The sequence below is a fragment of the Acipenser ruthenus genome, chromosome 3 (genome assembly GCF_902713425.1).
Source record: "Acipenser ruthenus chromosome 3, fAciRut3.2 maternal haplotype, whole genome shotgun sequence".
Taxonomy (NCBI): Eukaryota; Metazoa; Chordata; class Actinopteri; order Acipenseriformes; family Acipenseridae; genus Acipenser; species Acipenser ruthenus.
The window spans coordinates 98,903,206-98,925,521 of NC_081191.1; the positions used below are offsets into that span (position 1 = coordinate 98,903,206).

Below are 22,316 nucleotides of genomic sequence, written 5' to 3' on the forward strand. Positions count from 1 at the left end.
ACATCACCTCGGTGGCGGCTACAGGAGATTCTTGACTAGGATCAGCAGCTCAAGTGTCCCAAAAATAAATAGTGCCTTACTCTTCAAACAGGGGCTTTCTGAAACGCACATTACTCCTAGGAAGGCAGACTGTTGTTGTTGATATTATTATTATTATTATTATTATTATTATTATTATTATTATTATTATTATTATTATTATTATTGGTATTATTATATTCCACAACAATGGCTGCTGTGACATTTTGAAGTAGAACTGGTCATCAGTAAACCCAGTAGATCTGAGATTTGTTGCTAATTATGCAGTACTGTATATTATGCAATATAATGGTCTGTTAGTCATTTTGAGCTTCTTGAATGTCAATTAAAAAATAGACCTTGTATATAAAAAATTTTACCGTACTTTTTATTTACATAAAGTAGCTTCCATTAAATACATTTGGTGGGGAAAAAAAAGGAGCTGCTGATTTGATCATAATTCTTTTTACCTTTTACAGAAAATAGGAGTATCTGGAGTCCACATGAATACTACAATTAGAAAACAGTGCTTCTGAGACCAAAGGCAAGCCCCCTTTTAAGGTCCTACTCGTTGGTTTTCCATTGAATCTATTGAAAGCTACCGTAAAATTGAAAACACAGATGGGGTCCAGAAATATGAAGGTTACAAATCGAATTAGATGTGAGGCAGACTATTATATACAGCTAAGACCAAATGTTTTGCTTCACCCTAAAGAATTAACAAATTTTGCTTCATAAAGTCGAATGAAACCTGCTGAATACGTTAACATATTGAATTGCATACCGCTTTGTAGTTTTCTATGTACCGTACTTACCAAAAAACTGACAAAAATAAAAAAATGTGACATTTCAAAATCTAACATGAACTACTGTACTACTATTATGGCTTTCGCGATATTATTTTGTAGTTTTCTTTGATTTGCATGATGTTAAATAAAATATCTAAATTATGTTCATATAGTATTTTTTTTTTTATTATGTCTTGATCCTACAATTCTAGGTGATGCAAAACTTTTGGTCCTAGCTATACAGTAATTCTCAATGTTCTGAGTGCTACACTGAGGAAAGACTCAAAATGCCCAGCACTTCCCTCCTTATGTCACACTGAGTTTTGCATATAACTAGAGAATAGCTTGTCCAATTACCTTTTTACTTTAATTGGGTCCAATTTTGGATTAGTTGATTATTTCACAATGGCGCCACTAGCTGCAGAATGGTCCTCATTATTTAGCATTATTATTTAGTCATTGAGAGTGTCAGATTCTGGAGATGTAATGTATGGAGGTGTCTTTCTGTCTGGTGACCCATTCACCTGTATGTCACACATATTTCTGCATACCTCCGTTGATATATGCTATAGGCATCACCCTTTTCATCGCTGTGATACTGCAGTTCTAATCTTGAATTTACAGCCATGGCCAGGGATGATATACTTCAAATAGTCAACATGTAAACAATTTATTAAGAGAATAATGCCATTACCAAAATTAAAGAAAATACAAGCTTGTTGTTAAGTATTCGGTTTGCTGCATGTACTGTATGTCCTATTCTCTAGAAATCTTGAGTGATTTTGCAGTGATGACAGTAAGGTAGAGCTCCATGAAGCCTGGAACTTGCCACTATCCTAGATAATCAAGAAACACATACTCGTATCGCAAAATATACCAAACAGATGTAAAATGTATGGATTTTATGCAACGCAATTCTTAATTTTACATGCATTTTGGGGGTTTCCTTTGACTTTAATCTACTTAATATATAATAGTAGATAATTGAGTTCCAGTGTGTTTGGGATCATTATGAAGCTGGAACTCAAGTCGTGGGCCAGCTGGATGTCTTTCGCTGGGTAGGGCATGCTGGATCAGTACACTGTGGTGCTGCTCCTTTTCCTGATCATTCTGATTTCCTTTGGCCGAAGCATGTACAGTACAACACTGGTCATGCGCTGGGTAGTGGCAGATCTGTGTTTGGAGGATAGATTCAGGGCATTCCCTACTGGAATATGGTAGCTTGTGAGGGGTATGAAACACCTGTTCAGGAGGCTGCCTGGCACACTTGGGAGTGTCAGAGAGTGTTGAGTTACATGTGTGGACGGACATTTCTCCATTAAGGATTTTATTATGGGAGCACTGACAATAATGTTCAGGTTACAGAGTATGGTTTTTCCACACAACACCTCAGCACTTATTTATTTTTTCCTGCACTCTTCTGTTTCTGTGTTCCCTTTTAAAAAGTTATTGCAGAATACCTCCGCTTTTCCACAGCTGAATAAAAAACCTGCTTTCTAGATGTGATGATAATTTTCTTCCTGTCTGATTCACTAGTCCAAGAAAAAACAGAATTGTATTCTAAATCCCTTTCAAGTTGTTCTGTCCTCTCTCAGTAGACGGTAAAGCTCCACAAATAAAAATGGCCTGTACGGTTAAAAAAAATATCCATATTTTTTTGCCTGAGTGAATTAATGTGCAGCCTGAGTTATGAAGCCGATCCCTTATTCCATTCTGTGTGTTAGTTTAGTATGTTAATACCATCTTATCACTGTAGTGGATGTGTATCATTGCAGGGAAGCTGGTGTAACTGATGTTGAATGTTCAGGGCTGAAACAAAGTCATTTGTTTTGGGATATATTCACACATGCTGTGCCTCGTGATGTAGAGTGTTGGATATTGGTAGTGGCGCACACTGATGCAATAAATTGCCAATTGGGTATTATTTTTTGTTTCCTATGACTTTTCCTGTACCATCTACATCTAAAGTTTTTATAAAAAAAAATAATGCATTTTCTTTCTGTCATAACTGGTTACCCAGATATGTACATGTGCACCACATAACTCCTAACAAGGTAGTGGAAACTGTAGCACAGATCTGTAGATATCCTGTTCTTACAGTAACATTTTTGGTGTGATGTTAATACAAATAAAGGTGCACAGAAAGTACTGTAATAACAAGCAACATGGGACATGCTAAACTAAAAGCAAATCTCCAATTTTTTATACTGTATTCCTAAGGTCAGTATTGTGATGCAGTGAGAAAGCAATACATAATTAAACAGATTGCATCCATGTACTGCTATCCCTTGTGCAATATGCATTTGACAGAAATACAATGAGTTCTGGTGATAAATCTTCCTCCCGACCTGTGAGGGCGCTAAAGAACAGGAGGAGAAGTATCTGGAAGGGCTCGCCTGACAGTTTGTTTCTGGGACAGGGAAGTGGGTCAGCCTGGAAGGAAGCGAGACTCTGTTGTAAGACCGTATTGATTTGACAGGTAAACGACGGGCAGCTGCAAGTAATAAGGCAGCTGCAACCGTTTACCTAGATATCATGCGGGATTACATATAGGGGCCAGGGTAACGCTGTTCTTTTCCTTCGTTTTGGGTAAAGCTCGAGAGAGAGAGAAGGACTGAGAGAGGAGCTCTCAATAATAAATAGAGACGTGTTACGTGTTTTTGTGTTGTGTTTGTCTGTGTTGTAATTGTTTGTGTTTTTTTACATCACCAGACAGTTAGAGCACATCTCCGGAGCTGTCCCGAGGGTCAGCACAATCCGGAACACCACTGCACCAGGGCTGCGAGAGGAAGGGAGTGTTTTGACAATTTAGGATTGGAGGCTCAGCCTCTAGAACAGGAGAGAGAGAAAAAGACGGGCCCAGACTCCAACCGAGAGAACCTTATATAAGAACCTGTGGAGTTTCTGAACTCTAGGTCACGCAAGTGAGTCTCACTATCCCCCCAGAGGGGACCAACACAGACACGCGACACATGAAAAACTGAGGAGGAGGAGGACAAAGCTAACACAAGAGAAAGAGCAGAGCTGTGTTGATAGGCACGTGAAAATAGGAAGAGACGAAACCCTGGCTTCCGCTCCCCGAACCCCACTAAAGTTAACATTAAATACAAAATGAACATAATTAAGCCTAGTTATGGTTTTAATGCATTCATAAAGCCAGAAATAAATACCTGAAATTAAAGTGCAATAGGAAAACTCTTGGGTCAGATTATTTCAGAAAAGCCCCTTGCTGGAGGCCATGGTTTTCGCTCCAGTTAGCTGTGCCAATATGACTTTTGGCAAATCTTGTGCTTCTGCTAATCTCTCTGCTGTACGTGTATCATTATCATGAAATGCAGGTGCAGAATAAGAAATGTCTGCATTATGACAGAAAACAGTCTCAACACTTCGCCATGGGAAACAACACATTTCTGATTGTCTACATCTGTTGCAATGATATATAGAAGCTGACTGACAAACAAGCAGGGATACAACACCTGCCTCTGAGACCAGTCCCTGTACAGCAGATGTTAACATCTTTGTTAAAGCAGATGACTTCCTTGTCTGAAAGCCTAGCAATGAAAAAGACATATGCTGTACTGTACTTTGCTTTCTTGTTTGTTTGGGTAGAAGTTAATACATTGTCTGTAGAGAGATGTCATCTTGTGCAGTTTGTGCTCTAACTTTGCAAAATGATATCTCCTGCAAGGTTACAAAAGATCTTAAGAAAAAAAGCCAGGAAAATAAAGTGAAATCCAGATAACTGGAGACTGGTGTGGATTTTTTTAATTTTTTTTTAACACAAAATTGATTGTTACAAACACTGCATGGAGGTAAAATATGTCATGGTGGGGAATTGGAGAACTGATTTATAAAGGGCATCATTTTGTGTGTTTTTAGAAAATGGTGGTATAAAAATACGGTACTGCTGCATTAAGTCACCCTTGACTCTATTTAATGTCAGTACAAATAATTATGTATTAAAGGTAACTTTCATATTGTACACTTCCTGCCTAGAGGCAATTTTGTGCTCCACTGAATGCCAGGAACTACATTTTTGAAAAAAAAAAAAAAAAAAAAAAACTATAGAAACAGCATGATTTAGATATCATGCTGAGATGGATAATAACATGATAACACAGGGCAGTTTAGTTGTGTTTTGGCTGATGTAAGGAAAGTGCTAAGAGCTACATTTCACATGTTCTCCCTCAGTTAGAGATATAGTCTCACATAGGTTTTTTGAGTTAAGTTTCTACCTGTATAGTGATTATGGGGAACAATGGTTTTATCCTGAACACAATATGGCAGAAGGGCATTAAACAGCTCTTTAAAACAAAAGATACACTTTGATGTTAACTGCAGCATTCTGACTTATAATAGGAAACTCCTTTTTACACACATGATGCAATTCTATCAGTTGTATTAAAAAGGTAATACATGATTCAGTTGAAGTGATCATATCAAAATTTAACCTTCATAGTGTTGTAAGACTCATTTTGCATAATTAACAAGTTTTACCATATCGGAGAGGCCTGCCTGCCGCAAGGCTACCCGAGCTAGAATTTTCACATTTCAAAACCAGGGGGAAAAAAGCTCTAAATACATCTATAAATAAGACTGGCTTGTTTTCTGGAAAGATGGGTAGCAGTCTGGTGGTCCAGATTACTGCAGATCTGTGTAGTTCAAAAGTCGCTGTGAAAGACAACAATTCCACAGCCTTCCAAAGGTATCTGTGAGACCCACCTGCTAATCTCAATAAAGGTAACCAGTAACCAAAATACTGCCACCTTGTCAGTGGAGAAGAACCGCTCTGCTGAGCTTGACACTTCCTGTATTGATCAGTGACGATATCCTTTCCATAATGTTAGTAATAGTCACGTGCAAATTTATTTTGTGCCATAAATTGTATATAATATTTAAATGTCTACAAAAGTACACTAGGTATTTTAAGAAAATGTTCAAATAAGTATCTTACAGGATACTTGAAGTTGAAGTTAAGTCACATTATTGATGTTGTTTTTACAGGTGAGCTTAGACCATCATCCATCATGGCATGTCCGACGAAGAGCCTCCAGTTTAGGACCATTGCTCCTAAAGTGCCTTCCTCTGTCGTTGGGCCAGCTGTCCTGTCATGTCAGCCCTCCCTGCCCGATGCTCAAGCGACCAGCCCGAAGTCCATTATCATGCCAGCTCAGAAATACCCTCTGATGCAGGTTGCCAGCCAAGAGGGGACCTTTTCCCTTGTAGCCTTGTCTCCACCTGTGACGCCTCAGTCACCCCAGCAGATCCAGAGAAACATGACCTTCCCGAAAAACATGAAATTGCCAATCCCAAGGTACCAGGCCATGAGAAACAAGCCCACTCCGGAGAAGGCTGCAGCAGCTCAGACAGCTCACATGTTCACACCTGCCAAACATGTGACACAAGCTGTTCAGATGCAGACTTCTGTCTCCCCTGCTGAGACTCCCTCTAAAGTAGAAGGATCCGAGCGAGTTATATTAATCGACCCCAGCTCCAATGAAATCACTGTCACCACATTGCTTACTGGGAGCACTGTCTTGGGGTCTTCTGTAGAAAAGCCAGCAGACACAGATAAGGCAGATATAGACCCAACCATCTGCAGTGTTTCGCAACACCTCCACTCTGGAGCAAATGCTGCTGAACCAAACAGCAGCACTTATCTGAAAGACTCTGAGGATGAAGCCGAGAAGTTAAAACAACACCTATCAAAGCCTTCTAACTCATCCAATACCATAACTGTTCTCTCGCCAGCGATTTTTGGCAAAGCTGTCCAGATTATTCCATCTGCTCCTAAAGTGAAAGTGCCCATCTTGCCCTACTCCAAAGTAAAAAACACCTTGTACCTGGTGACTAAATTGAACTCGAAATCGCCAGAGAAGACAACGTCTACCTTGAAGTCTAATCTACGCAAAACAGCAGAACATGCGCCAAAGCCTCTGGAAGCTTCCGATGGATGTTATCTAGCTTCCTCCCCGTCGCAGGGCACCTCACAGCAGGCAAATACAAAGTGTCTTGCTAGCAGCTTTGGAAAAGTGCTTGCAGATACATTTCAAAAGCCGACCACCGGCACCAGTAGAAAAAGGGGAAGGAAAAGAAAGGCCGTTGAGGATGTACTCGCTTCGGAGGCTAAGAAGAAGAGATCGTTCTCTTTCTAAGAGACGATATCCAGACAAACCATTGCCAGAAAGCAGCGGATCCAAGGAGAAGGCACTAGATATTTCCAAGAAGTATCGCAGTATCAGGCCTAAACCTGTTGCACTGGCAGAAGCTCTTCCTCATGTGACGGGTCTCAATCAACTCCCTGAGTGTTTGGAACATGAGTTTTTTACAAACCATAGATTTGCAGGTAGAGTTTTAGACTGTCAGCACTTGGACAACATTACTGACAAGTATGAATCTATGAAAACTAGTAATGTATACCTTGGGTGTAAGCAGTTGCACAGGTGCCCCACCTGCAACCGTTGCTTTCAGTTTAAACACCACCTCCAAAGCCATATGAATAGTCACAATAACAGCCGTCCTTACGTTTGCCCCCTGTGTCATAAGATGTACGCTCATTCGGGCAGCCTGAGCACGCACATGAAGCTTCATCACAGCGAAGGCCATCACAAAAAAAACATGCGCTGTGAGTTCTGTAATAAAGTTTTTGGCTACATCGGAGTCTACTTCAGACACCTGAAGGAAGTCCATAAGGTGATTCTTAGTTTAGAGCCGTCTGTTCGGCAAAATCAAGTTGAAGTTGACACTGCAAATGGGGGGTGAGTGATTTATTAATATTATTATTTTTTTTTAAGTATGTTACTTAAGTATTAAGATCATGTCACCTTAAAGTCTACCTTCCAGCTGTTCACTGATAGAGGCTTTCTTTGTCCTCTTCACACATCAGGGTCCTGTGGCATGCATTTTATATTGTATAGTGGGGTCTATTTCACATGCTCACCTTGAAAAAAAATAAAAATAATAATCATAAGAAACATATTGGAAACTAAAACTACAGGAGAAATAACTACCTTATCACTTGTCTGCCTTTCATTTTGGTGAAAATCTGTTGGTTCTGAGCTGTAAGGTAAAACAAATCCAGCTTTAGTTCTTTATTTTTGGTACCCGTTCATTATGGTCAGATCTCAGCTAGGCTATTGGAGTGTAAATGAGTTACAGAAACTTTTAATTCCATAGCGTATAAAAACCATGCACAGAATGCAAGAAAAGGGGAATAGTCATAACATTGCTAATGCTAATAAGAGAATGGATTTTAAAACTTTTGTTAGCACATCTTTAATGATCTGTCTTCCAGGAGTAATTCCACAGATTCCAGTGACGACCCAATTCAGAGTCAAGAGGAACAGGCGGAGCTGCAGATCAAGTGTGGCCGCTGCCAGACCATCACGCCCACCTTTGCGGATATGAAGCTGCACCTACTGTATGTTCATGGGGAGGAGATCCAGGTGAGGCTCAAGGACGGGGTCCTCCAGGGAGGCAGAGAGGCTGAAAGCGAGCTGGTCAAGCATGCAGCCCACTATTGGAAACAGCTGAACGAGAAGAGGAACCTTGTCAAGTGTGGAAGCTGCAAGGAGGAATTCTACTCCTTCTCAAAACTGAAGAAGCACATATACTCCCATCACCTAGGTGAGTTTGCAACGAAAGTGGATAGTGCAGCATCTGAAAACACACACAGGGACCACGCTCAGAACACCAGCCCTGAGCTGCTTGACAAGAGCATTACACTGAGGGCAGAGAGGGGTTTCAACTGCATCTTGTGCACAGGGGTCTTGGCCAGTAAGGAGGAGCTGTTTGATCACTGGCAGTCTCATCACAACTGCGAGGACCTTGCTGTGCTGTGGATGGTGGTGAGCGCTTTTATGGAGCGAGAGGAAGTCAACCCTTCCAGTGAAATCCCTGAAAGGTAGTCAGCATATCACCCCACACAGCGCTGGGGGCTAGAACAACTCTTTCAGAAGGGGCTACAGAGAATCTAAGGGGCATTTATTCCTGGAGAAAACAATAGATTTAATATAAGCCTACTGAACATCTTTGAAATTATTTTCCCAAGACACTAGTGCCAAAAGTGCCTTATGGAATGCTTAATGCAATGTAAACCTAGCCTATCTAAGATAAGGATGCAAAAGATTGTAGTTAAATAATAAAGTTAAATCAGATTTTTCTTATTGAAAAAAAGTGTAAATGTTCTTGCCTTGGTCATCTAACAATTCTGGTAAAGTACAAGCATCTAAGGAGTACACGAGTTTTAAACATGTGTAGTAATGTATATATCCCTGTTAAATTGGTTAACTTAATTTAGTTTTGTTGGTTTGTTGCTCAATGGTACAATAGTGTTTAAAGAGAAATGTGTGCCAGAATGATTTTCTGAACGTTAGCATTCAATCTGAACTATATATACAGTTCATATATACTGTATATATATACAGAGGTCGGCAATAATATTAAGAACCCATAGCAGCTCTGAAGTTGTATAATTGGTGCCTGAGTCAAATGTATAAAAGACACCATTGAAATAATCCATGGGAGTGTGCTTCAGAGGAATATTTAAATATAAAAATATGAAGGATGTGGAACGGGCAGTGCTGTGTGATACACTGCCTTTACTGGTTCTGTCCTATCCCCTATGCCATTACAAGCTCAAAAGCCACGAATGCAGAGGAGCCCAGCTCTTGCATTGTGGTCGAGACACTCACTTGAGGTGTGCGAGATCACCGGTTTGCGCCCAGCCACCGTCTTGTTAATATCTATTTGCATTTTTATTTCCTAAAAATCAATAGGAACCTATAATATTTGAAAGCTGCACATGCTGTTCTAAAACAGAGTTGGGGCTGGCAGAATTGAAAGGCTGATTTAGAGAAAAAATATAATAATTTTGGTGCAACAGAATGCAGAATCATGTAACATGATTGCAAGCATCATTAAATGACAAGAGGAATGTACAAAATCAATCAAAATGAAATCTGAAGTACTGCACTGCATAATATCCAGTGCTCAGCATTTTAACCATGACTCCCACAAATGTACTGTCTTATGGTGAGCTTGATCCTTTTCTGAAGTAAGTAATATTATAAATAGTGGATAGATATAAATTATGATTTCAAAAACCACTTGTCTTATTGTTAATGTTTGATAATGATCTGGTTATGTTATTTTTCTATTGGTATGGGAAAGCGAATTATGTTAAATAACCATTCCTTTGTATTTTAGGCCCCACCCATTCAATGGCTCTATTCATCTCTATCAACAAATTCCAGGCTGCAAATAGACCTTGATCTATTTGAGGCTCCACCTCAGCAGACACTGTATGCACATGACCTCACCAGATCTAGGTCTAGGTAGTAAAGTGAGATGGATCCTGGTGGTCAGGATTCAGATCTCTTCTTGATTTGGATAGCCATGTGTGTTCTGCTGTCTGACTCTGCTGCTTTGTAAGATATCCTCCAGAGGGAGTTGCTTTACAGTCAGAAGCTGTCATGGCATCTTGAACATCAGTGTCAACCCAAGAGACCTACAGCATGGCGCCATGGGGGTCTCAGCACAACTTCCACTAGCAATGCAAGCTGCACATGTCTGCACCCATTCTGTCCTTTTTGTTCAGCTGGAATTTCTATATTACAACCACTATTGGGACTGATTACATCTTTAAGTCTTTATAGAGTTGGTCCTAATAGAGGAATATTGTCATATTGTCTCCGTGTGGAATGAGAATCACAGAGTACAGTCTTAATGGTGAGTTGGTCACAAAAAGGTGTATGTGTTCATGTTTTTTTTTTTCCTTTAGTGTTGTCTATATGCTGTACTTATGGTCTGGTTAGGCTCCTGTTCTTCTAGATATCAAAGGTTACAAATGGTACAGATGGACAACAAACATAGGCTACCTCACAGTAACCTTGGTGCCCCGGAGAGCTGATTACCATCTGGTACTTGTGCATGGTTCTCTTCAATGTAGGCAAAACTGATGTTCTTGCTTTCCGTCTGCGTACACGCACGTGCCTAAATAATGAGCCTGCGTTAACGGAAAGCACTATGTGGGCAGATTTTGCTATACAGTGTTACCTTTCTTCTGTGGAAGACTGCAGACAATACCCAAGACAACAGGATGGATATGTTCCTTTCAGGGAATTTCATTTGCTAGAGTGGTAACCTACAGTTACAAGGCACTCTTACAAATAAGGTTAATGAAATAAAGCTTCCAGACAGCAGAAAGTACTGTCTGCGTAGGTATAAAAATAAAAAGGTTATCAGGATTACGTGCGGCCAAGCCTGAGCATATGGTTCCACATTAAGAAAATGTATTTATTTTACAAGTCTGCTACACACATTTGCTATTTAGCAGTTTGAGGGGTACAGCACATACATGCTGTCTAGCAAGCTTGTGACGCCTGTCACACAAAAGTAAATATTATATAAGTGGTCCATTTAAGTGCACCACTTTCAGCCTGGCCAGGTATTCAAAATGTGTTGTTTAAAGTCAGAATATATGATACTTCAATGTATGCTTACTGTTACCCTTTTAAGAGTGGGTTTTAGGAAACGTTGCCCCTTTAAATATGTTGGAGGACCTTGACCTTTATAAACCCTGAACTAATGCACTATGGGACAGCACCTTTTCCTGTTGGGAGTTTGGACTCTGGTTAGTTTGCTGCTGAAGGTTTGTCGTCGGGTATTTCATGTGTACAGGTTCACTAAACTTAGATGTGTTAATGCAAAACTGCATAAAGTTAGATGTATACTATGTTTATCTAGCTTTAGTTTTTTACAGTTTTAGTCAATGGTCTTTGTTTAGCAAACGTTGCTGGCACTTATTTTTCCTTTTTCATTGCTATTTCCTGGAGGAAAACAAGACATTCCATTGGATTTTGGATTACAGCTGTGTTTTTTGGACTTTGTGTTGTCTTTCTGGAGCGCTCATGGACAACCACAGAAACCGATGAGACCGAACTGATTTATTATTATTCTTTTACGGCGGATGTTTGTTTAATTTCCTTTTACTTTATTTTTGTTGGTGGATTACAAACTGAATTTTGATTTTTGGGTTTTTTTCTATTTTTTGTTTGTTTATGATACTGGACTATTATTTTGGGACATTTCTACTGGACATTATTTTTTACTTATTTATTGCCTCTGTAGGCTTACCAGTGGATTTACCACCGTCCTATTTCTGTTTCAACTTGGTTTTATGTGCATGGGTCAGCAGCTACCCGAGGTACTGTGAGTCATAAAATTGTTTGGTAATCTGTGTGGCTTGGACAGATGTTTTTGAAATTAAATGTTTTGCACTCAAACGAACCTAGCAATCCTATTTTTTGCTGTGTATCTGCCTTTCTGCCATCTACTTTTTATGTCATTTTTAAGGAGTTTTTGGTAGTAACCAATTCTTATTCTGGGAATGTTGTGTTGGCCTTTTGGGTCAAAGGTAGATTGTTACAAACTCAGTCCCTCAGACTTGGCTGTTACTCGTTTGTTTCCCGAAGCGGGGGCACGCATCCCACATACAGTATTGAACCCTGCAGTTCAGTGTTCCTGGAGCTTTGCAATTCAATAGACAAATACTGACATTACCGACTCCAGCTCCCATTTGACGGGTTCATTAGCTCAAGCTGAAGGTGATGTAGTACTGGTATGTATATAATAAAAAGGGGGCTTTTGTTTTGTCTATTGTTCCTATCCTTTTTTGTTACATAATTCATTTTGTAGCAATTCTTGTAAGTGGTATTTATGTCTTTGGCCGTACCGCCATGTAAAAATGAAAGCTCTTAAACTACTCCGAGCCTGTCCACCTTTCTTGTGTCTAACGAATGATCTTGTGGCTCAATTAATTTAGCTGATCCATCTCTCCTCCCTCCACCAGTATACTGTAACAAGGATTCCTGCAATGCGTCTCCCCAGGGAAAGCTTGGATCTGATTTCTGCAGTCAGAATCAATTACACTCATCCATTTTTCTCTGCAGCATTTAGATGAGTCACATTCTTCAGGCACAGTTCAAGCATACAGTCAAGTCTCCTGGGTTGCATGCCTCCTGGGTTCAGCAACCCCACTGTCAGCAGAGAAAAATCATTCCCTTTTGCAGATTGCAAAAAGAAAAAAAAAAAGTGGATAAATCCGTACACATAGAAAAGCAATCTAAATGATAAGGTATAAATAAACTTGTCTGCTCAGCAGTAGTGGGTGTATCTATATAGGGTGATCATAACGGCATTGGCCACTTTGTATTGCCGCTGTGGTTTACTGTAGAGCTGTGAACCCAGGGAGGTGGAGGCTGCAGATGGTAGGCAAAAAGAGCTCCTTTTCAAGAGGATTACTGACCATCGCTAATGGTGGTTGGGCGTTTACTCGTGACCCTTTATTTTCACTCCTGCCAAGTCTTCATAAAAGGTTTCAGATTTTGGCAAATTTGGTGTACCAATCCAGCTTGGGTTCCACCCCCAATTCATTTACATTTTACTTCCTCCATAATGTTAAAAAGGATGCCGGATTCTGAAATAGACAGGTTACGGACTGTAGAGGGTATAACACCATCCAGGAGAGGGGCTGGATTAGACAAGTTTTACTGTATTTTGAAAGAGGAACATGAAGTCCCGTCCGAATGTCTTCGCCAATGTTTTTTTTACCCTGTTTTTCTCACCAATTTGTTATTTGTAGCCCTGTTCACTGCTGCAACCCCCTGGTGACTCGGGAAACAGAGGCTGGAACACGCGTCCTCCGAAACATGCTCCTGCTAATCTGTCTTTTTTTCACACTGCGGATCCACAGCAAGGCCACCAAACCTATAGTGCTGGAGGACAACACAGATCTGATGGCTCCACTGCAGAACCGCAGGTGCCCTATCAGCCACAGGGGTCGCTGATGTGTAGTGAACCGTGGATTGCCCTGCCGACCTAAGCCCTCCCTACCCGGGCGGCACTCGGCCAATTGTGCGCCAGCCCTAGGAACCCCCGTTCACGGTCGGCAGTGACATAGCCTGGATTCAAACCTGCAATCTCCAGGCTATAGGTCGCATCCTGCACTCCACGCGGAGTTATGTCCATATTTTTATCCCAGATAATTTTCTCGGAGATGCTCCGATTTGTTTTACTCCTGTTTTACTCCTGTCTGTCTTTTTACTCCTGTGCGAATCGATCATGTCAGTGTTATGTTAGAATTGGTACAGCATTTCCGGGGTATTCGCCTCAAAGCAACACCAGGAGTGCGTTCAATGAGCAGAGCGCCCCAGGGCGTTGCATAGCTTTTCCTATTGAACGATGTGCACAGCGCGAGCGCTTCCTAACAGTAATGAGCCGAGTTAAGAGCTGCCTCGCTGGAGGTTCAAAATGGCCGAACTGCATCATCAGTGCACTGGCTGCAAATTGATTTTTTCAAATATGGATATGTATGAACAACACGTGTGATAAGTAATATTTTTGTTGTCATTTTGGCTTTTTAAAACTGATTATGATATTTTATTTTTTTTTAAATGACGATTGTATTACAAAATAAAACATGGACAATTTATAACTTGACAAATATGATTCACGCCCCAAGATGCTAAACCAAAAAAAAAGTGTTAGTAACTTTACATTACAAAAATACAGTAGCAGTAATTACATTTAAAAAAATATATTAAAAAAATTGCAAAACTCACTTAAGCAACTTTTTTAATACACAGTGATGCATTGCCTGCAATTGTGAAACTGCTTGCTCCTAACACACCGTTCAATAACTGCTAACATATATTACGGGCGCCACGAGAGAGCATTCTGCTTATTGAACGCGCCCCAGACTTTACAATAAACCATAATATAATATTACAATTGATACAATCAGTATCAATACAGTTCAGTAAAACCCAATGATTGGGCATCGGGGGGAAAATACAAAACATAATCGCAGACTCTTAAAAAATGGATGCCTTGAATGGTGTATTTGAAGATATGTATGGAAATACATATCACTCAAAGGATGAAATGGTTATTCAAGCCTTTGGAAAAGGCCACTAGAGGACACTAGATTTTTAGTCCCGTGCGAATCATGCTTTTGTTGTATAAAAGTACCCCACCTCATCTGGTAACTGGCCTGTTGCCTGTAGAGCATATGTATTTCCAACATATGAGCCATTTATGTCACATTTGCACATTTACCCCATTTTGCCTTTTAGGGCTTGCTCTGTCAGAGTGAACTTGACATCTGACACATAATGTCAGTCCCCATTACAGAGCATTTGAAGCCTGGATCTGAGAATTATAATGTCAGCTAAACTGCAGCCATTTCATTTCCTGTTATGTAGAAATACCTTTACGTCACTTGACAGTTCTACTGAGCACCACTTCTTCATCTTCGTTTAAAGGCACGATGGGAAATGATTCTTGCAACATTATAAATTTATTTTTTTTACAAACCAAAGGCATGCCAGGCTTTGAAGATATTTTTTTTCCTCTGGAACACCTTGGGTCTGTCCTGCGTTTAATTGTATTGGAAACAAAATGATAATTTTGAGATTGTATTGTCCCACTGTACTCAGATTTAAAGAAATAAAGCAATATGCAACTACATACAAGCTGTATGTAAGAGCATGCAGGTAATTAATAATATGTTTGGTATTATTTAAACTTAGCAAATGAGAAAATAAAACTATGTATAATAGTCAATAGGCTCTATTTTAACAAGATGTCTGTGTGAGGGTGGAGCTCCTGGGACCCAGACATACAATCTGATTAAAACTTTTATCTAAATTACAAAAAATACAGAAAGACGTAACCTGCTAATACTGTGTTGTACATTCCAGGGGACTTCAAGACGGTGGTGGGTGTGATGAGAACCTGCTTCCTCCTCAGAGGCCTGATAATAAAGAACCTGAAACCCCAAAGTGGACTCGAAACATTATTTTCCCAGTTATCGCATATTAAAGAGTAAGTAGCGAGGTTCCAAAAAAAAAAGAGAAAAGTGTTAGATGTCCCCCTACAACTGTTTAAATAACATACCTGTCATTTCTCTTTTCATTGTTAACATCCTTTACACTTATACTGTAACTTTAAAGTCTGTTTCAAAGCTCTTTTCAAAATGTCTGCTCTAGTTTGAGATATGTCCTCTAAATCACTGTAGGATGTTAACAATAAAAAGAAAAATACAGGTGTGTTATTTAAACAGTTGTAGCAACACATGGGGATGTGTAATACTATATTTTTCAGAACCCCACTACTTACTCTTTAAAGAAGTTCTTAACAAGAAATCAGAGTAGCTGGAGTCTGCTGTGCATAATTTGAACAAGGACCTCTGCACACCCACACAGAATGGGGTCTTGGAAGACAACATGGTGACTGGCCCTAAAAACTGCTAACCTTCTGTAAAGCAAACTAGATGTTTTGGAAAACCATCACAACAACCTCTGGCTGGTTGGGCTGTATATACAGTATAATCCCATCGAAGCTACTTAAAATGGGTTTAGCTCAGTCTGATCTATGCTGGCATAGGTGTGGTGGTAGGGCTGCAATGCTACATCTCTTGTGGGACTACTCCCCCATCTACTGGTCTGGTCTAGTGCACTGTAGCTCATGCCTTGTCTGAGATATGCCTGTTGGAGCTGAGCCTGGTATCTGACAAATGCTGTCATGCTGCCTCTGGCTTTATGACAGCCAAGAGAACAAGCCTTCTTAATTGGGAAAAAAAAACACAAACCTGAATGTTACTCCTTAGATAAAGGGCTGCCTGATTACCTAGGTTTCTTAAATAAGGATTGCTCCAATATTTCAGCAGGGGCCTTGAGGGAATCTGGAAAGAAGTTCATAAATATATTGATTTTCACTGATTCTTTCCCAGACAGCTCCCTGGCGAGAAGAAATGGATTTGTGAACTTAGGTGTGTAATACAGTGCAGATTTGCAGTGGTTTGTATGTATAACGAAACTGTCAGACAAACAAACTGAAGCTTTTTACTTACTTTGAATCTGTTTGCTTGTTTCTGTGTTAGTTTATTTCTGCTTTTTTATTATCCATGATTTGGCATTGTTATTGTTTTGCTTTGCATTCCTCTTAAGAAAATAGCAAAAACAAAACTTCTAAACACAAGAATATATGAGGTTGTATTTAGAACTGCCACTGTGTACATTATTAAAATAGCCCCCATGGGTTTGCCTTTGTGTAGCACAATCAGTTTTATATTGCCTGCAAAGTCTGCTTAACCAAGATTGTATTGTTTCCTTTACAGAACCATAGTTATCTTAAGCATGCATTAAAGTACAAGGTTGTTCAGTGTATAAAGACACTGTACTACAAAAATACATTGTTATCGTGCAGTCTTGCTCCAAAAGTATTTTGATTATTATGACCTGCCACTTTGCTTACTCAGTCCATTGATTACTCAGGAGGCTTTTTGCACAGACTGAGAGAGAGAAAGAGAATCACATATGCATGAATATAAAATACAAGTGAATGATTTTTAATTCAAATTGTTCTATCCAAATTCCCTGATTGAATATTGAACTCATTTTTTTAATTTTATTATTACTGCTCAAAACCCTTGAATGGGATAGCAAATCATAATAATGGCAGAGACATCATATTATCGTTCATCCCAAAAAGACCAGTGGCCTAGTTTACGAACCTCAAAACACCTGCACCACATCGAGTAAGGGTCCCCAAAGGCTTTGACAGCACCCCACACCCATTATTATAAATGTGTCAATAAATCAGAGATTACAATACATTACACTGGAAGAAAATTCAATTTGTCTCTAGAGGCCATTTAAAAAGTTCTTATTAGATTCCATATGGCAAAACTATGCAGTCAATCTGGACTCTTAGTATTGTGTACGCCCTCCCTTGGCCTGAATTAGTTCTGCAAACTGGAATACTTGGAACACCCCTATTTCTGGCTCAATCTTGACCCATTCCTTAGCATTTGGTCTCTTTATTACCACTCCCACAGAGCCTGCTCAAAATATTTTACAAATTCAGTGTTTTGAGTTGAGACCATGGTGAAAAATGGACTTCCAATGGCTTAGCTTTTGCACCACTTTACACTCCAAGATGTTGGCAAAATGTATTATTTTTCCTACATTAAAAATAATGTACTCATCACAAATTTAAAGATATATTTGTAATCCTGACTCACAGAACTGTATCCACCCCACAATAAAAGCCAAGCACAACTCATTCCACTGTATTATATCAAAGTGCTTGTATCTCCCAGGTGCACTATTGTTATAAATCCAGAGTGGTTGAGTCTCTCATCATGGAATAGCCAATGTTATACCAAACAACACAGATTCATTTTCAAGAAGAAGGAAAAAGTGGCCCCAGGGTATTGTAGCTCATTTTGCTCAGTAAAGCCAGGTTGGTGATGAAGGTTTTTGTATAATTATCTTTTTGTTTTTTAATCCTTTCACCTACCTACACTATTTCGCTGATTGTATTATCAATTGACACTTTGTTAATTGACGTCCGTTCATTCAGCCATTGACAAAGCAGCCCAACAGAGAATTTAGGAATGGGAAATGACACCTCAATAGTATATTTTCCTGTTGTAGCAAAACAACAAACACAAAAACAGAAGCACAGCTAGAACAGGACTCTTCTTTCAGTTGGGTCCAGGAGACTGAACCCTCTGCTGTGCTCTCTGACACACCTAATTGCCTGGGGGCTAACCCAAAGTGTTCTAATTATCTACAATATACAGAACCTTCTCTCACCTGCCTGCTGACTCTAATTACCACCACTATTACTCTGCTTGATTTTTATAGTACCAGGAAATCCACCTGAATCTCATCAAACCCTTGAGATCCTGTGATCACAGAGCCACCACAGACAGGGCGGACTCCTCATTGCAGTAAAATGCTCTATCACAGACTAAGCTCTGGCTTGTCCCGGCTGGCTATAGGGTGAATAAATAAACCTTGAAGCTTGTCTGCTGATACAGTTGAAAATATCAGATACTGTGAACATGGAGAGCAGAAACTAATTAAGCAAACTGAAGCATTAATAATAACCTTTCTGGCCTCTAAGCATTCTCACTTGCTGCGCAATCGCTATTGGTCCAGGATCCAGGCATGCAACATGGCAGGAGCTCTGGCTAATTATAAAAACCATTCAATATGAATGAAAGCATTTATTTTCTTAATTCCAGGTGCTCCCCACAGCAGGATGTAGAGTTGCCTCTACCTTTAGCCCCACCTTACTGTATTCTTCCTCAGTAGGCATTTCCAGATCCTCATCTCCAGCAATAGCTTCCAGTGCTTCACTGTTGTACATAAAACACAGCTCCAGATACCCCCCTATTGTTAGGGACATGACAAACCTTGCATATTGTAGAGTGAAATGTATTGGTAATCCTAGGAAAGAAAACGTGTTGATAATGTTAAATCAGTTTGCTGGAGGTGACTGGTATGAGTACAGTCACAGGGGTAACTTAGGTCAGAATGGTTGAAGTGATAAAGCATGTGAAAGAATGTATGGGAAAGGAGAAGATATGGTCAACAATTACCACGGTAGCTTCATAGAAGAGAGTAGTAAGTGGTTGGTTGCACTTGAATGGAGTAACAGCTGAATATCTCATTTCTATTATAATTAGTAAGATAGCAGAAATTAACTGTAGTCATGTAGTCTCTGAGCCTACGAGAGGCATAGAAGGCATACACAGATAGAGGATGTTCCAGTACCTCCAGAATCCTCGTGGACCACAGGTGTAGCGTCTGAGGGCTCTCTCCAGGGGTTCAGGTAATCCGATCAATTCTATAGTATTTTATTAATACTAGTGGCATGTATTGTATCTAAACAATAATGCAGAATGTAGTTTGGGTGTTTCAAACTAATGCTAAATATGATTAAACATGGTCTGGTCTCGTCTGTGTAGCATAACACAATAGTTAATTACATGTTTACCTTAATTCATTAACCTTAAAATATTGAATTAAAAAACAATACTGCAATACAGAGTGGGTATTACCTGCAAGATAGCTCACCATGGTGATACATGCTATTGTAAAGCACAGTTGCTTACTGTGTGTGCTTGAAGACATTAATGTTTTTTTCTGCACTATGGAGCTTGAAGTGTCTGTTACTGTGAAAGCTATAAGATTCAATCAGTGGGATAATGACTGCTGAATAGGTTTATATTTCTACTTCATTTGAATATTTGCATTAAAAAAATGATATAAAAATAATTTTAAAAAGCCCTTATACAGTAAAATATAATAGATTGTGCACTATGTCAACATGGCCTCATTTACCAGATTTGAATGAAATCAAGAAATAAAGAGGAGCACTGAAGAGAAAAAAATCTGCTATATTTAATAGACACCAGCCACAAGTGCAAGATTCACTCATTGCTAAAATGTAGGGAAAAAAACATTGATAGCTTTTGGTCATGTCTTCCCTTGCATCCAATTCCCTGATAGCCACTCAGCTGGTTCTAGTGTGTTAAGAGTAGTATCTAATAACACTGGCTATTTGTTGAGCCGAGTGAGAACCAAAACCATGAAACTCTGGCCTCACAACACTTCTGAATCTGGCTTGGAGCCGAGCAGAGGCAGGGGCGGGGTTAATGATTTTTTGTTATTACGTTGCGGCGTCTAAGGCAGATTATCTTGCTTATCAGATCCAAACTGCTGCTCTCTCTGAGAAGCATTCTTCTCTTTGCTTAATCAGCCCTTCATTGCATTTCAGATATATTTAGTAATACATGAAGAATGAAAATGAAGAAAAACACAACCATAACCACTGCATCCACCATTCTCAACTCAAATACAGCGCCTCTCAATACCGCATCATGTACATGCGACTCGACACGTTCATTGCGTGTGATGTCAGCTGCGTGGCTTCGACTCTGCAGTGGAAACACAACCAGGATCCTCCTAAGCTGCGCTGGGCTGGCTCGGTGCGGCCCTGGCACGGCTCAGTTGTACAGTGGAAAAGAAGTATAAGGATAGATATAGTTAACCAAAAGAGATCCCTGTGGCGTTCTCTAAAAGAGTAAGGACTGATCAGTGTGGGGAAATGCGTCACCAGCCAACTGCACTGATAGGTCGGAAAAACACTACTGGCAACTTGCCAAGCGTCTCTTCAGCTAGCTTTTTTACTGAACAAAACAATAAAAAGAAAGGCCTTTCCAAGAAAGAGTTTTTTTTCCTTTCCAGTGTAGAAAAGGGACTGCAGGTGTTGTGTGTGTATGTATATCTGCATAAACCACCGTGCGTCATGCTCTGTTGTAGTACTTCAGGATCAGGAGCATTTCTGAGAAAAAAAAAAAAAAACACAGAGGCTAATGAGTGATACCGAGAAGCAGAGAGTGCTTTCTTTCACTCCTGCTCGTTCAATAATTATTGATATTATTTTCTTTTCTGGTTATGTGATTATGTTACCTTAATACTGTTCTTAACAAAATTCTCAGTTCAAAGTAGTGCTCCACCAGTGACGACTACTGCTACTACTACTGTTTTGTAATTCTAAAGTAATTTGCATTAGAAAGTACAGAAGAACTCCCTCGTAATTATGATATATATATATATACTGTATATATATATTTCTTGAGCAATACTTAGGTGGTCTAACTTTTATAATATTCAACCTAAATGCATAATGGACGGGCCGTCACACATGGGATGCGCCATGTAGAATACATTGTGGGTGAGTAATGAAGACACGTACACTGTCTAATCTGTTTGTTCGTTCTGCATTGTGCAAAACTTAGGAACAGGACACAGTGCAATGAACATAGAGAGAGAGGTCTGAAAAAAAAAATGTTTCACTAATATTTTCCATAATTTAATGAGCAAAAAAACAAGATCAGTCCAGTCGGTAGACAACAATCACTCCAGTGATTCCAGGTGGATCCTTATCTTATCCACATCCCCATTTCTGTCTCTCTGATCACACATTGTTACCTGTGCCGCTGCTCCACACACATGTGAAGAATGCTCCTCCAGACGGTCAAAACCTCATTTTGGTAACAAGACCACAATTGCTAAAGCAGAAATACCTTATAATTCCATGCTGAGCATGTGCTTTTATAATATGTGATGGTTATTAATGCCTTCTCCATGTTGAAAAGAAAATCTGTGAAAGCTTTTCAAAGGATAATTGCCCTGAATTCTAAGGATGTGTGGCAGGAATTTTAATAATGAATGTTGTATTGAAGCAATCAGGCACATTATAGTGGATGTCAGGCTTCCAACAGCTGAAGCTTGTGCATAATGTTTTACCTAGGGGACATGATTTCACTCCCCTGAAGGCTTGGAAATGTATTGTATTTGTTGTTTATATGTATCTGAAATCCCCAAACCTAAGCTTGGTAAGCCCATATTGACATCTTCTGTTGTTAAGATGTTTTTTAGTATTAGACAACCTTGCTGCTTTATTCACACACTTGGAGCACTTCAGTCTTGCAACAATTGATTGAGGTAAAGGGAAGCTGTCAGGAATGGAAAGCATGGGAATGTGGATGCATAGGTGAATATTAGTGGTTTTAATCTTGACATTTTCTTTTGAACGATTAATCATCCGATCTACGATTAATGAATCGATTAATCACACCTGTTTGCT

General features: G+C 39.6%; 1 protein-coding gene across 1 annotated transcript in view; it reads left to right on the forward strand.

Moving 5' to 3' along the window:
• Positions 1–14,642, forward strand: part of LOC117435425 (zinc finger protein 438-like) — a 62,279-nt gene extending 47,637 nt beyond the window's left edge. The window contains 4 exon segments of the mRNA XM_059019626.1: positions 3,519–3,730; positions 5,811–6,957; positions 6,959–7,564; positions 8,101–14,642. Of these exon segments, the coding sequence (XP_058875609.1) occupies positions 5,834–6,957; positions 6,959–7,564; positions 8,101–8,713 (2,343 nt within the window). The 5' untranslated portion in view covers positions 3,519–3,730; positions 5,811–5,833 and the 3' untranslated portion in view covers positions 8,714–14,642.
• Positions 14,643–22,316: the final 7,674 nt, after the last annotated feature.